The 16478-nt window shown below is 42.0% G+C and overlaps 1 protein-coding gene across 3 annotated transcripts in view; it reads right to left on the bottom strand.

Moving 5' to 3' along the window:
• LNX1 (ligand of numb-protein X 1) overlaps positions 1–16478 on the bottom strand; it is a 163147-nt gene that overhangs the window by 54577 nt on the left and 92092 nt on the right. For 2 of the 3 annotated variants that reach the window (XM_075566582.1, XM_075566594.1), the window contains one exon: positions 7179–7313. The exons of the other annotated variant lie outside the window; for it this stretch is intronic. In XM_075566582.1, the coding sequence (XP_075422697.1) occupies positions 7179–7313 (135 nt within the window). The remainder of the gene's footprint in view (positions 1–7178; positions 7314–16478) is intronic. 3 annotated transcript variants of the gene reach the window in all.

Genomic DNA, 16478 nt, shown 5'->3' with positions numbered 1-16478 from the left:
GTCTCAGCGTCTCCCCTGCTGAAATCCCTCTCCTGGCTTCCGATTAAATCGCGTATCTCACACTCAATTCTACTGCTCACTTTTAAAGCTTTACATTCTTCTGCCCCTCATTACATCTCAGCCCTAATTTCTCGCTATGCACCATCACGACTCTTGCGTTCTTCTCAAGGATGTCTTCTTTCTACCCCCTTTGTATCTAAAGCTCTCTCCCGCCTTAAACCTTTCTCACTTTCTGCCCCACACCTCTGGAATGCCCTTCCCCTCAATACTCGACTAGCCCCCTCGCTATCCACCTTTAAGACCCACCTTAAGACACATCTGCTTAAAGAAGCATATGAGTAGCACTGGATAATCATGGACACATGACACAAAGCTTGGCCCCCTGCAGACGCGCTTACTAGTATTCCCTCCTACTGTCTCTGTACGTTCTCCCTACCTACCAATTAGATTGTAAGCTCCTCGGAGCAGGGACTCCTTCCTTAATGTTACTTTTACAGTATGTCTGAAGCACTTATTCCCATGATCTGTTATTTATATTTGTTATTTATATGACATGTATTACTACTGTGAAGCGCTATGTACATTTTATGGCGCTATTCAAATAAAGACATACATACATACATTCATAAAAACTGGCACATTCTGTCTAATGACAGTCAAATTGGAAAATCTGTAAAGACCCCCCTTTACTTTGCTACAGGCGTGGCCGCAACCTGGGCGATATGCTTACGTAAACGGATCCAGTGGATAAATATGCACCTGCTAAGTCTTGGCTCGGTAGAAAACCTGGGTCATACCGGTGCCATGGATGCACTAATTGCAGTTTCATGCAGGTTGGGCCCAGCTACGCACACCCACATAGTGGGGCTCGCATTAGAATTAAGCACTTCCTCAATTGCGAATCTCGCTTTGTCTTTGTCTGATTAAATGCCCCTGCGGTCTCCTTTACATTGGAAAGACCTCACGCATGTTAAAGGAACGGATCGCGAAAGGCACTCATGAATGCTGATGATAACACTGAACTCAAATATCTGCCTGTCGCAAGACATTTTAAACAAATGAGACATTCCCTGGCGACTATGCGATGTATGCCTATCCTCCAAATACAGCCACCACCGCGTGGAGAGGATAGGAATAAGCTGCTTTTGCAACAGGAGGCGAGATTGATTTACGAATTGAGAACCATGTCTCCTTTTGGATTAAACGAGGACTTGAAACTTAGCTGCTTTTTGTAAAAATATCCCTCTGCTGCAATGTCGCATTCTTCTATGTTCCCTTTCCCTGTTTGTTTTAGTCATGTTTTTTTGCACTTTGGTTTTTGATGTATCACTTTATAGTCCCAGGCTAGGCACTTTTATGTAGTTTTTTATGTTGGCTTATACTGTGATCATCATGCCACCGGTGCTGGTTGTGTTGGATGGACTGTGCAATATTAATTTACAGACTATCTGGGATTGGCCATGCCACTTCATACACACATGCATGGGCTTATGGTGATGCTAAGTTGCCATAGTGCTTATGCGTGTGGAGTGGTTAATATAAATATATTTATTTATTACAGACTGTGTATAGGGTCATGCTGTAGTGATCGTGTTCAGGCTGCGCACGCATCCCCTTCACGTTACTATAGACGCTGTCGGGTTGCCTATCGCTATGCGCATATGCAGCACACCGCATTTAGGTGCCTGGGATGCCACTTTAAGAACGCTAGCATCTACACGGGCACGATTAGGTTACGGCTGATGTGCGCGCTCCCTCTGGGTTGCCATGAATGCGTTCGGGTGGTTAGGTGATGCGCTGACATGCTTGCACAGCTGATGTATACACAGACCACCACTGATGACGGACACAGGTGAGTCTATTGGTTCATATGAGTATCAGTGCTTTGTATTGGTCTTTGGCTTCTATGGGCTGTACCGGGGATTGTGATTTGTGTGTTTTTATCTGATTCAGGTGTTTTTGCACGTGGGGGTATATATGGGTGTTCAGACCAGTCACTTGTGCACTGCCCTGAGGAACGTCCCTCTACGAGGACCGAAACGTTGGCTGCCTGGTGTTCTTAATACACATCTTTTTGTACATTAACACTTTCTGCATTTTACACTAATATGTAAGTTGCCACTAAAATGCAATTACTGGCACGCAGCTTGGGGAGCGGTGCACACATGTCACGTGTGTGCGCCGTGCGACGATGTGTGTCACAAGAGGGGGCGGAGTGCACGCGAACTGTAGGGATGGCGGGGTTGTGCGAGACATCAGGTAAGGTGGGATTGTGCCACGGGGGATGCGCTCCCCGATTCCTTAACTTACCCCCCCCTTGAGGAGCGGCCTCTGGATGACTCAAATATGGTTTAAGAGGGTACTTTGCGTGAAATCGCTTAATGAGGTTGGAAGCATGTATTTGGTGATGAGATAGCCAAGATCTTTCTTCAGGACCAAATCCCCTCCAATGTACCAAATACTGTACCACTCCTCTCGAAATTCTTGAATCAATAATAGATTGTACCTCTTACTCTTCTTGTCCTTACCTGCCGCCCCCTTCCTCGTTCTGAACCACAGCGTCAAATGACGCCGTGGATGTCACCAACGTGACATCACACGGCATCTCATTGCCATGGCAACACGACGTCACAGCATCAAGTGACATCGCGTTACTATGGCAATCCGATGCCATGCGACGTCACGTTGGCGACGTCCGCGGCATCATTTGACGCTGCGGTTCAGAAGGATAAGGGGGGCAGAAACAAGGAGACGGCGGCAACACCTAAGTGCCTAGGAGCGGCGGATTTTCAAATCCACCGCTGTCTATCTTGTACCCGTAGTTTATACAATTATATATTTATTAATAAAAAAGTGTGTGTGCCGAGCATGCGGATTTTAAGTGAAACTTCATTACACACAGACACACACAGACACACACAGAGACACACAGAGACACACAGAGACACACAGAGACACACCGCGACACACCGCGACAGACACTCACACGAGGAATTCACAGTTAACAGACACCACCACAGTAAATTCACGCACGTACATACATGGCCAGCATCACAATCTCAGCCGTAGAGGCGGCCTCAATCTCCAGCGCATGCACCAACCATGGAGGTCTCAGTACATACACATGCAAAATGCCCAATGCCCCTACAAGACCTGTACAATGCTCCTACAGCACGTTAGTAGTCCACTTCAACCACTGCTGCTGTGATATGTGTGTGGCTGTGTGTTGTGTGTGTGTGTGGCTGTGCCTGCACATACATGAGCTACACTCACTGCATGATGCACACAGGCAGCCTGCAGAGGCTGGTGGGGTGAGGAGTGGATGAGCGTGTGTGCCTCCAAGATGCATGCAAGCTGTGTACCTGTCAGCAGAGGTAGGAACCCTGAATGCCAATCTTCAGGCTGTTTGGCCACTGCAGCTTGGCCTCGGTGTTGCAGTTTTCGGTGTTGCACACTGTTCTCGCCGCCGTGTGTGTGTGGTGTCTGCGTTGGGGTTGATGCTGCTCTTGCGCACACGCGTGGCACCAGCGGCTGCTGCTCATGCGAGCCGAGCCGGCGTCTGATGCCTGAGGCCTCGTTCAGGGTGCTGGCTTCGGAGGGAGGGCGTGCTTACATGCGAGCTGCCACCCGAAACAATGTTTTGAAAGGGAATTGTGGTTGTCAGGGTAGCAGCTGCCCTGTTTCCGAAGTACGGAGTTGACGCTGGCTACAGTTTCAATAAACAACTCAAGTTGTTTTTTGAAGCTGCAGCAGCGTCACTGGTACCTCGGCAGCCAATTAAATCATTCTTGAGAATGATTTCAAGACAGCAACTCTGATCCCTAAGCTACTGTCTGTAGCCCCGCCCCCTTCCCGCCTCCTCAACTCTTGAAAAAGTCTGCTGGGGATGATGTGCACACATCGCCCAGCAGACTGCCGCTCGCACATGCGAACGCCCGCCCTCCAACTCCTGCCTCTGGCACCCTGAACGAGGCCTGAGCTGGCAGGTGCTGCGCACACGCGCCAAGTCGGCGGCTGCTGCCCATGCACGCAGCCCTGGCGGCTGCAACGCATGCGATAGCCTCTTTTGCCCACAATGACGCAAGACGACGGCCTCTTTTGCCCACAATGACACAAGTCGACGGCCTCTTTTGCTCACAAGGACGTACGCCGACGGCCTCTTTTGCCCACAATGACGTACGCCGACGGCCTCTTTTGCCCACAATGACGCACGCCGACGGCCTCTTTTGCCCACAATGACGTACGCCGACGGCCTCTTTTGCCCACAATGACGTACGCCGACGGCCTCTTTTGCCCACAATGACGTACGCCGACGGCCTCTTTTGCCCACAATGACGTACGCCGACGGCCTCTTTTGCCCACAATGACGTACGCCGACTGCCTCTTTTGCCCATAATGACGTACGCCGACTGCCTCTTTTGCCCACAATGACGCAAGCCGACAGCCTCTTTTGCCCACAATGACGTACGCCGACAGCCTCTTTTGCCCACAATGACGCACGCCGACGGCCTCTTTTGCCCACAATGACGTACGCCGACTGCCTCTTTTGCCCACAATGACGCACGCCGACGGCCTCTTTTGCCCACAATGACGTACGCCGACGGCCTCTTTTGCCCACAATGACGTACGCCGACGGCCTCTTTTGCCCACAATGACGTACGCCGACAGCCTCTTTTGCCCACAATGACGCACGCCGACGGCCTCTTTTGCCCACAATGATGTCATTTCCGTTACTCTACTTCCGTCACCGTGTAGGTAATTAGTGCAAGCGACATTTTTGTAGGTGCCAGCAAAGAAGCTTCACATCAATAAGGAATTTATTACGTAGAGCTGACAATGTCTACACTACGAGTCCCTGTCCTAAATATTTTACGGTCCTATTTACTACTACTGTATTAGTAATATTGAAGTTGTTTGTCAGCTGAAAGTCACGCATAACTTGATTTGGAAAATTGCACTAGAGACAGAATCATTCCTGTTCAATGTTTAAATTAACTTGGGTGTCATAAAGTCACAGTGGTCTGCTTTTAAAATCTATTTTATTTACAAAATGTTTTTCCATAACAATGACACCGTACTTTGTTAAAATACGTTTGATAAAACTTTAAGTAGTATTCCTACCCACTATTTGCCTATACGCATTTGTATAAAGAATGACACTATAAACAGATCATTAAGGAAAAACATTTCTTCCTCCTGTTACAGGCGGGTCAGTGACCCAGCTGTGCACCCTTTAACTGCAGTGTACAAATGACTCTTATAAACTAACATTTGTTCCCGGAATTACAAATCTTAAATGTAAAGATGAATGATTGTTAGAGGAGTCATCGTGGTATGAACCAGATGCTGGGATGTGGCCACAATCTACTTGATCTATGCTTTAATCCAGGCCCAGTAAAGAAGTTAAGCCTCTTACTGTTGTTATCACAACACATTACATTTTTGCGGAGAGAGACAGGGACAGTGATGTACATGGTGTGGGTCAGGGATGAAGAGCCAAGTAGGGAAACAGCCATTGAACTGTCCCAATTTGCTCCATTTGAACTCTGCATTAATTCATGTACAGATGCAGCAGACGTTACCACTCCAGATATGTTACATTAAACGCTGAAAGTTATTATTTTTTTTTTTCCAGTAACACTATTGAAAACAATGGTTAAGGAGATTATTTAATGCGTTATTTTCTTTGTTATTTTGCATTAACATAGGCAAATCTTCACTTTGATCACATCAGATACAACAGTGAATTCCTTCTTAAAGGCCCAAATAAGAAATAAACATTTTTAATAAATCCTTATTTTCCTTACATCAGTTTTGTCATTCCAAACAACATGCGCTTGTGTCACAAAAATGGAAATGCGTGTTTAAAGCTGCAATCTGCAGTTCTATATTATTGACCTTTTAGAATAATATTTGAAAAAGGGGTCTGAAATAACTGGATTAAGTTGGTTCTAAACCCTGAGGACTCCCTGGTTCAGGAGATATGGTTAAACTTGCTAATTAATGGGCTGGATAAATATGGATGCCGGAAAGCCATTTATTAATGGTGATCTGAGGTCCCTGATTGATGACAGGAAGCTGGCTGGAAGCCATTTTTGAAAAATCCCTCTCCCTGAATAATAGCATTTGTATGAAACTACAGGGTCTCCTTATGTATCTCCCACTCCTTCCCAACAAAGGAAAGTCAGTGAAATATAACATTACAGCAAGTCGCAAATAAGATATATCTGCTCCTGTATCTCTCCCCAGCATAATTACATCCACCCCGGATATCCTAAATACTTCTATTTCTCAGCTAGTCTCGCTATTTAAGAACAGAAAAACGGAACATAATCTCAACACATAGGGGCCTATGCCAATACAATCCACACAATGATAAGTAATTCGCTAAGTTGCCGATCGATCCGTTCCCCTGTGATCGAGATTCGGCTCGGGGGTTCACTAAATGGCTGTAAGTGCAGCAGAAGAGGACCCAAGATGCAAAGTTATGTGGGGAAGATCATGTGACCAGGCAGTCACTAGATACAATTGGTGCACTGTTAGAGAGGGCAGGGTTCAAAAAGGGGTGTGCCAGAGCCTGTTTCAGAAGAGGAAGGGGATGTGACTTTGTAAATGGTTGCTATAGAAACCAAAAATGCTTGTTACATTATAATACAAACTTTTAAAATGCAAAGATACACAAGGATTTAAAAAAAAAGAAGAGGATTCTACGTACAGCAATAATATGCATTATCTCAACTTTGACCCACATTTTTATTTAGCACCTAAAACCAGTCGAGCCATGTCCATTCTTTCTATTCCCCCCATAACCAGCACATTTTTAACTTTATTAATAAGTTTAAAAAAAACAAAAACAGCTGGACGGTCTGAAGTTACAAAGTTTTGCAATGCTCTGCAGGTCCCTCTAACCGTTTAGCCCAAGGGAGGCCAACTCCCGTCCTCAAGAGCCACCAACCGGTCAGGTTTTCAGGATATCCCTGCTTCAGCACAGGCTGTTCAATCAGTAGCTCAGTTGTTGACTGCACCACTTGTGCTGAATCAGGGATATTCTAAAAACCTGATCTGTTGGTGGCCCTTGAGGACTGAAGCCGGCCACTCCTGATTTAGCCCATATTGGGGATATTCAAGCTGAAAGGCCCATCTCTACTCTGGTCTGACCAGGAGCACCAGTAAAATACCTTGTTAAAATGGTTTCTGTCATTGGGGCATGGCGCGGGGCTGCCATTGTTATGCCACCCAGCCTCCTGCAAGATATCAGGGGTCCGACGTCTGCTCTGCCGCGAAACAGTGAAGTAAACCCCCTCCTCGCTGGCCTGTGTGATGAAAGACAGATGTAAATACTGCTGTTTTACAGATCCAGATGCAACTTTTCTTCAAGTTCAGAGAGGTCAGGTCTAGCTCCAAAGGTTGTGTTGTTTTAACCCCTTTCAGGGGGGAGGAGGGGGAGGGAAGGGGTTAATGTAACTGTGCAGGTTTTTTTCCCAATCAGTTCTACAGCAAATGCCTTAGAATGCTGTTAATAACATTACCTCTATTACAGGAGGCTTATTGAGTGTCATTATCTTTAAAGCAGCAATACTACTTTCCCCCTTTTAATTATTTGTATATGTGCAGCGTGTGACAATGTAGAATTCTACATTCTTACTTAAGCAGGCAATCGTTTGGTGCTCCTGTTATAAATCCTGAATGTGTGCCTAACATAATGGCTGCCTTTCAGTTTCAGTCAGTGTAACTCAGCACCTACAATGTACCCTTATTTTATGAAAGAAAACACTGACTATTGTTACTGTTTGCAGCTCAAACTGTTGGGAACATTGGCAACAAAATGATCACAAACAGGAAAGTGTTACAAATATCTTGCACTGCTTGGAAAGTGCAAAGGATGCTCAGTATATTGAAACGCGTTAAAAATGTCATTAAGAGTTGAATAATAAAAAAATTTCCTATGATCCAATGCTATAGAACTGAGTTACTTAAACAATAAAAAAAATAAAACAACATAAGATTTCACGGTTTGCTACTTTAACTCCTTCCTTGCCAGCCACACTGACCGTGCAGTCAACGCACCCCGTGATACATTTGAAAATACTTCAAAAGAGTTCAGACAGAAAATAAAACAGAATATGGAGGGTGGGAAAAAAAGCAAAGGAAAAGGCCAAGAGTGGGATTCATAAGATGTATCTACTTGTCTATTGAGAAAAAGGTGCATGTGTGTTATGAAGCCCGACCCACAGCACAGAAATCCACTTATCTCTGCAGCATTCATTAGTTATTTCAGGATCGAAGAAATTGCAGGCAAAGTGGTTGTACTGAGACAGTACCACTGGGCACAAAGTACCACTGGGCACAAAGTACCACTGGGCACAAAGTACCACTGGGCACAAAGTACCACTGCTTTTTTTTTATTTTTACACCCAGAGTACCCCCTGCATTTTAATTTTTGTATTTAAAAACTCACCATTCTGATTTCCTTTTTTCATATCTCTCTCCCTCTGTTTTTTTTGTTTTTTTTTAATGAATGCAGAGCCGCGTTACTTATATTACACCTTTACGACTGCAGTCCAGTCACTTTAAGAGTTGGAAAGGAAATGTTCACAACCTCATTGATTTTTGCCGTGTATCTTCTTTATGATCTTTGGCTGTTCTTAGTAGCAACAAGGATAAGAGTAAAAAAGTAGTAAATGGAGTCGACACCATGATAGCAACATACTAATAATTTCACTACCCAGAACTGCTGGGAAACAGCGGGATGTGTGTTCATTTGTCACCCTGCAAACGTAGCATGTCGGGACGTTTCAGATTTACAATTGACTTGAAATAATCAGCCCCATGTTAGTAGTGTGTTGCACTAATGCACTTTGCTTACATTCACATCACTCTGTGATGCCAATCTATCATGCAATGACCCCAAAGGTTTAGCCAAATAACCACACTGGAAGAGAATCTGACTCTGGAGATGCCGCGCCCTACAGCCAAGTTGATATATATTTTTTAAAATTATTTCTTTAACCTTTATTGTGCAATTTAAGCAGATCTCTGCGGGACCATGCAGCAAGGTATGGCTTCCGAGCCGCCATATTCCTGTCTATGTTTAGTCTGACGACAAAGAGTAAGATTCCATGTTATTCCAAATTTTGGGAATTAAATAGGATAGACCAGGAACGGATCCCAAACAGCTCGTTGGTAAAGCTGGAAGAATTTGCAAGAAATCAGATACAGGAGATGCCTGGCCTGCTGCTCACTTTTCTTATATAGAATTTTTATTATTGTGCTTGACATTATATTATGTTCTTTGTTTTTAATATTTTTAATTTTTTCTTTTTTTCTTTTTTGTCAGTCTATTTATATGGTTAATTATACTATATGTGTTGCTTGTTTTACTCCAGACATGTTAGAGTTAATATGTTCCAATCCATGTGTTCATTGTTATCTGCTGTGTCTGATTTGGAGTTGTCCAATCAGATTTGGCTCACATGTATATTAGACATATCTGTTTCCTGAACCATATACTCTTTGATAAAGTCCCATGTAGGGATGAAACGCGTCAGAGTGGTTCTACTATGATGTCCAGCCTTTTTTTGCAATAAAGAATATTTTTATTTTACAAGCTTGTAGTGGTACTAGGAGTAGTGACCATTCATTCCTCCTACTTCTGCTGCTCACGTAGGGTCAAAGGCTGCAAACACGTTACGCGGAAGTCAAGTATCCATGGTTATCAAAGAGCCAAGTTCATCATTTCTAGAGATAGGCGAATCTTTTGCAGACATTTCAATTAGCCGCGACTATGGCGTTTCTTCGCAGCTGCTGATATTCGCAGCCTGGGTCTAAATTAAATGTCAAAATGTGTAGGGGTTTGCATTTCTAAGGTTTAATTTTTAATATATTGAGCTCTCCTATGGTACATAGTATTTGAGTCTGTTTTAAGTATGATCACAATAAATGTTTGGTCAATAAACGTTGGAATATGCTAACTACAGTATACTGCTTTTGTAACTATACAAAATAAATTGAATAATACAAACCATGAATCCCCTTCTCCAATCACATAACATTCCTTTCTTAAAAGGTTAAAAATGTTCTGAATTAAAATATATTTAATTGTATGCAAAAATTCTTATATTGCCTCAGCACCAGCAATATGTATTCATTGGATGTCTAAATGACATTTGCAATTGATGACTATAAATGAAGTGTGCTATAGTAGATGTGGGTATTTTTCATGAATCAAAAACACTGGTCTACATACAGGGATTTGTCATCACATTCCATTTTTTTCCAATAAAAGTATGTATTTGATTTTGGAAGAATGTACTTTCAATTCTTCTGCTGCTAAAGGGGCCTGCAACCCAAGGCATTAATACAACCTTATAGGTAACACCCAACAAGACACGGATTATATTGTTTTATTTGCCCTTTGGATGATATATTCTATTCATCATTCTGCATTTAGGTTTCAGCAATACTTAGATGTAATAGAAAAACACAGGCCAAGGAGGTTATATGAAAGCAATGGATCACCGATTTAGAGCTGTTTCTAGTCATACGAGTAAAGAGAAGCTTCATGTTACAGCGACTCAGCCAGACCCTCATTTTGGAAAAATACATAATGCCTCCAGGAAGTCATCAAGTTGTAATCCGATATAGGGGCTCAGAGTTTTACAGGGCGTCTGGTTGTATTTTAAATTTTTTCATGAATTAGCCCATACCTCAAGTCTAAGGTGACACAAGGGAGCAGGGATACTTATTTTTTACTATGTCAAACTTGGAATAAACCATTGTCTACTTTTCATTACCAACAACACTTTACAGCTTAAAGTTGTTTCCAATAGTCTTTATTTAGCGACGACGGATTCAAACACCACCCTACTGCAAAAGAGAAAAAAATCATTACTGCCATTAGCCTAAGCACTACTTAGTGACTTACTCTGCATCTGCCAACGTGGGCACCATTCTTCCTTGCCATGAAACCTATCAATGAAGGCAACATCATTTTGGCATTCATGATCATTTAAGAATCATTATGTATTCCAAGCCTCACAATGACCTTGTCCTCATTGATGACAGCAAAGTCGATCAAATAATGAATACTTTATATCTACAGAACACAGAAAGCTTCCAAGCTTTAAGATTACCCAGGTCAATTTGAAAAAAAGGGAAGTATGTAACAAAATGTATACATCACATAGGATTTCTGCTTTTAAAAATAACCATATTCCCAGAGAATCATTAGCAGTCAATGATCTTGGGTTGTCATTCAGGGATTGAAATTAGAGATGAGCGAGTTTGGATTTTTGGCATCCGAAACCCCCAAATCACAAGCAAAATGTAGCCATTAGCATTGCCGAGGTTTGGGGTATCGGATTCCGAGAACCTGAACTTGCTCATCTTTAGCTCTTGCTCACCTCTAGGTTGCATACCCATTTGAGACATGTGAATGTGCTCACGAGTGCTATTTTTACTTGCGGTCATCTCTAGCTGAAATACAATCACAGTCAGGAGGTTTGTGCTGGTATTACAGGGTAGGGAAGAAGCGTGGATCATTTCGCAGCTCACAACGATTTAAGTTTCTGGGAATGGACATGCCAACCTTCACAATGTGCAAAACAATTGTACCGAATCACCCAAAATATGTATGGTATGTACAAATCATCTTTTAGAATATGCACATCTGGATTTGAGCAAAAACTGATTTCATATACTATAATTAATGTGCTTTGAGAGGGATGTGTACGTAAAGCTTACTACATGAGTCACGAGCCGAGAGCATTGCATCACTCCATAGTGATGGAACGAGATGGATACAATGGAACAGGATAAACCTGATTTGTTCATGTTGTGATTATAAAAGTAAGGTTATAATTAAGCTTCCCAAAGGACTGATAATAATACCACACATGCAAAATAGTTTAGTATAAGCAACATTGTAAAATTAACTATTTCATCCTCTAAAAATATATATATATGTTGTGTTAGCTCGATACCAATGAAAGAGACAGACTTTTAAATATTTTGAAGCTGAGTTATCAAGTCCAAGGCACACTGTGAGTAACTGGGTACTGACGTAAGGCCCAACAGAAGTAGAACCCACAACTTTAGTTATTCTGATCAGCAGCTCTAGTAGTGTGTGCTAAACCTGGGGTGCACAAACTTTTGCTCCTGCGTCCATGTGCCATTGGTCCCCCGGCGCTCCCGCCCCCTCCTTCGCTTAGTGCGGCATCAAATTATGCGTGGGGTCATGTGATGTCACGTGACCCGCGATGTTGCTATGGAGACACTTCCAGACGCCGGCTGAATCAGTTGAGGTTACAGAGGCCTCACGCGCTCACCCGGCATTTAATTTTAATGCCTTGGGGAAGAGCGCTGGGCCTCTGCAACCACCTGCGTCCCCCAGAAAAATCTCCCCAGTTTGCGCACCAATGTGCTAAACCACCTGATTATACAGAGCTACTAGCAGTGAGCTATATATTTTAACATAAAGCTTTCTGTATGATTCAGGGGATCTGTAACTATAAGTGAAAATGTACCGCTTAAATAAAGTTATTGGCTAAAGTTTTACAGGACCTCAATTTAATAAAATGGTTTACAGTCCCAAATATGTGTGTTAGTCAACAGCGCTGCTTAATCCATTTGGTGTTGTATAGGCCACCAACACATTGCATATCAATGTACTGTACACCTTTAGCAACGTAAAGTGTTGGTGGCTTCAGCTGAGCACTGAAGAGATTAAAATAAAGTACAGGTCTTAACCCAATTCAGCGTAACAAGATCAGGCACTGGTTTTACTGTTCAACATCCTTTTTAGGAATAAATTAACAGACAATCAATTGACAATGAAAAACACACCTATGAGAAAAAGAAGCATCGACATTTTTAAGACTTTCCAGAAAAAGTAATAAGTTCAAGAAATACAGCATGTAGAATGAAGGGAAGAGTCTCAGAGAGATCATAGCATGACTTATTCAAATACAAATATGTTCCTTTAAACTTAGGGTCCCACATTTCAGATTTATACCGTACAACAGAAGAGCATTACACAGGAAAAGAATACTGCATAACCCTTTGTATAATGTCTCTAATGATCAATTATTTTATAGATTAAACAGAACAATCTGCTATTCATTTTAATATTTGGTATGTGTTATACTATAAACTAAAATTAATTACCAAACTACAGTGTATCTCCATAAATTGAAAAGGAGGCATAATACAAATATTTAATTAAAAATAAATCTCCTGCAATTGAACTCATTGTATGCCATGGAAGTTTTGGCTTTGGGGGTCCCGTGATCAATGGTGTAGCAATCACATTAACTCAATCCGCCCCATGACATCAGGAACGGAAGGCCTCTTCTGCTCTGATTGCTGATCTCTGCTCAGTGACAGCTGAGATCGCAATAATCCCTACAAACGATCAAATGTCCATGATGTGGCAATGTCATAAGGCCACTGGGATGCTAATTAATATGACGTTCCCTTGATAGAAGGGTGCTAAGGGCAAAAAAAAAAAAAATCGAATGATATTATTAGAATATGGTTATGAGCAAAACAGGAACTTTGTAAAAAAATTAAAGGAGACTGTTTGTCAGTACATTGCTGATTGAATACCTCGTGTCAAAATTAGATACCTAAAAGGATTGGTACCAGGATGATATATATATATATATATATATATATTTTTTTTTCAATTTTTTTTATTAGGCATTGATACAGTATGCATGATTACAAAAATATCTTGGCCTAATACAGGGTTTTTCTTTTTGTTGTTAGCAGAGATAGTCTCAACGCTCTCCCGACCCTCCAGGATAATATTTTTAAGCCTTTAGTGGCAAATGGTGTCTTGCCTTATAGAATCATTTTCTATTAAGTCCTTAGCAAGACAATTAATTATTCCTCTATAAGGCTGTCCAATGATGCACTGCTGGAGACCTCGTAAACCCTTGTGATTGCTCATCTCAGAAAATAACATCAAACTTGTGCATGGTTGGTGACTCCCTGGTAGCAGAAAATACAAAACAAGTTTCAACGACGACAACCAGGAGACAATGCCCATGTTATTACTGTTATTAAGCTAAAAATATGTACGTAGAGCGGTTGATGCTGATGAACAAGTTGAAGCTATGTAACTTGTAATATGGTTGTATATTTGGAAAGATTCATGGTTTCTGAGTCACTCCCTTCTCTTACATCACGCGACTGCTTGTAAAACATGGTGTGTGTTGTGTATTCAAAGGCATTCAGGCGGTTGTCTGGGAAATTAGGTACGTTTAGGTGAGTGTGACGCATGGAATCCTGGATTTACTACTGAATATAACTAGACTTGGTATGTGAGGTACACAATGCAGTGCAAGATATTCATTATAATTAATCACCTGATTAATACACCAAGCTAAGTTATTCTGGGGACATCTTACAGCTTTGTGGGGGAGAATGCTGCAACCTTTTTGTCAAATAAACAGTGATATGCTGCACACCATAAGCTATATAAACATAATAGTATTACCGGTGCTGCTGGTTCAGAGGGATACCTGTCACAATCATCCAAGCTTGAACTATGAAAAGGAGGGATCCAGTGCTACACGGATTTGCAAAAGTATCAAATTTATTGCGCCATACACAACGACTGTTTCAACCTTAGTAGGTCTTTTTCAAGTGAAAAAGCCTTTTCACTTGAAAAAGACCTACTAAGGTCAAACCGGTCGTTGTGTATGGCGCAATAAATTTGATACTTTTGCAAATCCGTGTAGCACTGGATACCTCCTTATCATAGGAACCTTTTTGTCAGGCAGGAAGTGTTGATGGACAGAGTAGAGAATTGTATACATCCCACCTGGTATTGACAGATGTAGTACCGTCAAAAACAAACTAAAGAAAGTACATTTTATTGTACCAGTATTGTCCGGCAAACATCTGCTGGAGATTGCTACTACTGTGCATGTGAGTGTTACATTTCCTTAGGGTCCGTGAATCAAAATGAACCAAAGAAACATACAAGCCATGAAGTTCCAAGTACTAACATTACCGGAGGTCATTATACATTGTGTCATGCATTTTATAGGATAACTAAAGATCTCACTTCTCATTTTTATGTTAAAGAACATTGTGTTTGTTGTCATCATAAATGTTTTTAGGAAGCCCCAAAAATGCTCAGAGGTCATTATGAACTGTGTTGTGTAGTTTATAGAAAAACCATCATCAAACGTCTTCAGAACGCCAGTAATATAAGATATATGTCCACTTACTCCAGATCTGTCAATCTCTCACTTTTCTGTGAGTTTGAATGACCTTATTTCAGTCTCACTCATTTTTAGCTTCAGTGTCTCATAGACGTTAATGGGATCTGTTGAAAATAGGTATTTTTCCAACAAAGTGTTTGGCGCTCACATACAGTACATACACTATTATTGCTTTCTTTACATAGGCACATCCATTTTACTTTGTTATAGGAGCAGTTTCCCTTGCTCATTTTCGTTACCCTCTCCTGCTCCCCTCTTCCTTCACAGTCACCTGTTACAGTACATCTTCCTATTGGATTATTAAATACGCAGGAAGTAACTGGTGGCATCTTTCATGAAACAATAGATCTCCATTATTTTGTGTCCAGGACATACTTGAAAACAACAGGTAACTCAATTTATTCTGTCCGGGTGACATATTTGATAGATAATATTAAATGTTAAACATGCCCCTCATGGGGGTAGATCCTCAGACATCCGATAAATCTGGGCTACTAATGTCACGTTACCTAAATAGGTAACGTCCGTTCGTTTAGCTGGGTTTAACGGCTATCCCGAAAGTGAAATGCATTCAAAAGCAATGGTCGTTAGTTATCTCATTCGCATACGTTAATAACGCTATGTTATTAAGCAAAGCCGTGCTAACTTCACATGGCGTTAAGCATATCCTACACAAAGGGGCATTACTTCTACCAGGTCCTGGAATAGTCGTTTAATTAAAGTAAACAAATTGAAGACAGGAGAGGAAAAGAGCCTGGTAAATAACAATATGATAGTTAAATCATACCTAACTGTGGTATTACACTCAGATACATTAAGTGCTAATGGACATCCGAGGATCTACCCCTTAGTATCAATGTATCAAGTTATTTCCACCTATGTTACCCTCCCTGCACCTGCTTGCAAATCCATAGCCAGTGGAGGCGTTAGAGTGCACACATTTAACCCTTTGAATGCGGAGGAGTCATGGTGCCTGAGTGCCACGACCCCTCTGATACAGTGCAGTCACGTGACCTCTCAAGCACAGGTCACGTGACAGCGGCGACCATTTTAGAGGTAACGGAAGAGGAGGAATCCTCTGTATCCTAACTGGGCAGATTGCGTCCAGGACTTGATCTAACCCAGAAAAAGCAGATCCTTTGAGGAGGGGTCACGGGGCACCTTGACTGCCAGTCCCCATGATGTAGTTACTGCGTCCTGGGGGCACTTAAAGATATGTAACAACAAGAAGATATGTAACAACAA

The sequence above is a fragment of the Ascaphus truei genome, chromosome 1 (assembly GCF_040206685.1).
Source record: "Ascaphus truei isolate aAscTru1 chromosome 1, aAscTru1.hap1, whole genome shotgun sequence".
In the NCBI taxonomy this organism is placed as follows: domain Eukaryota; kingdom Metazoa; phylum Chordata; class Amphibia; order Anura; family Ascaphidae; genus Ascaphus; species Ascaphus truei.
Note: the sequence above shows the minus strand (reverse complement) of the source record. Positions and strands in the feature narration are given on the sequence as shown.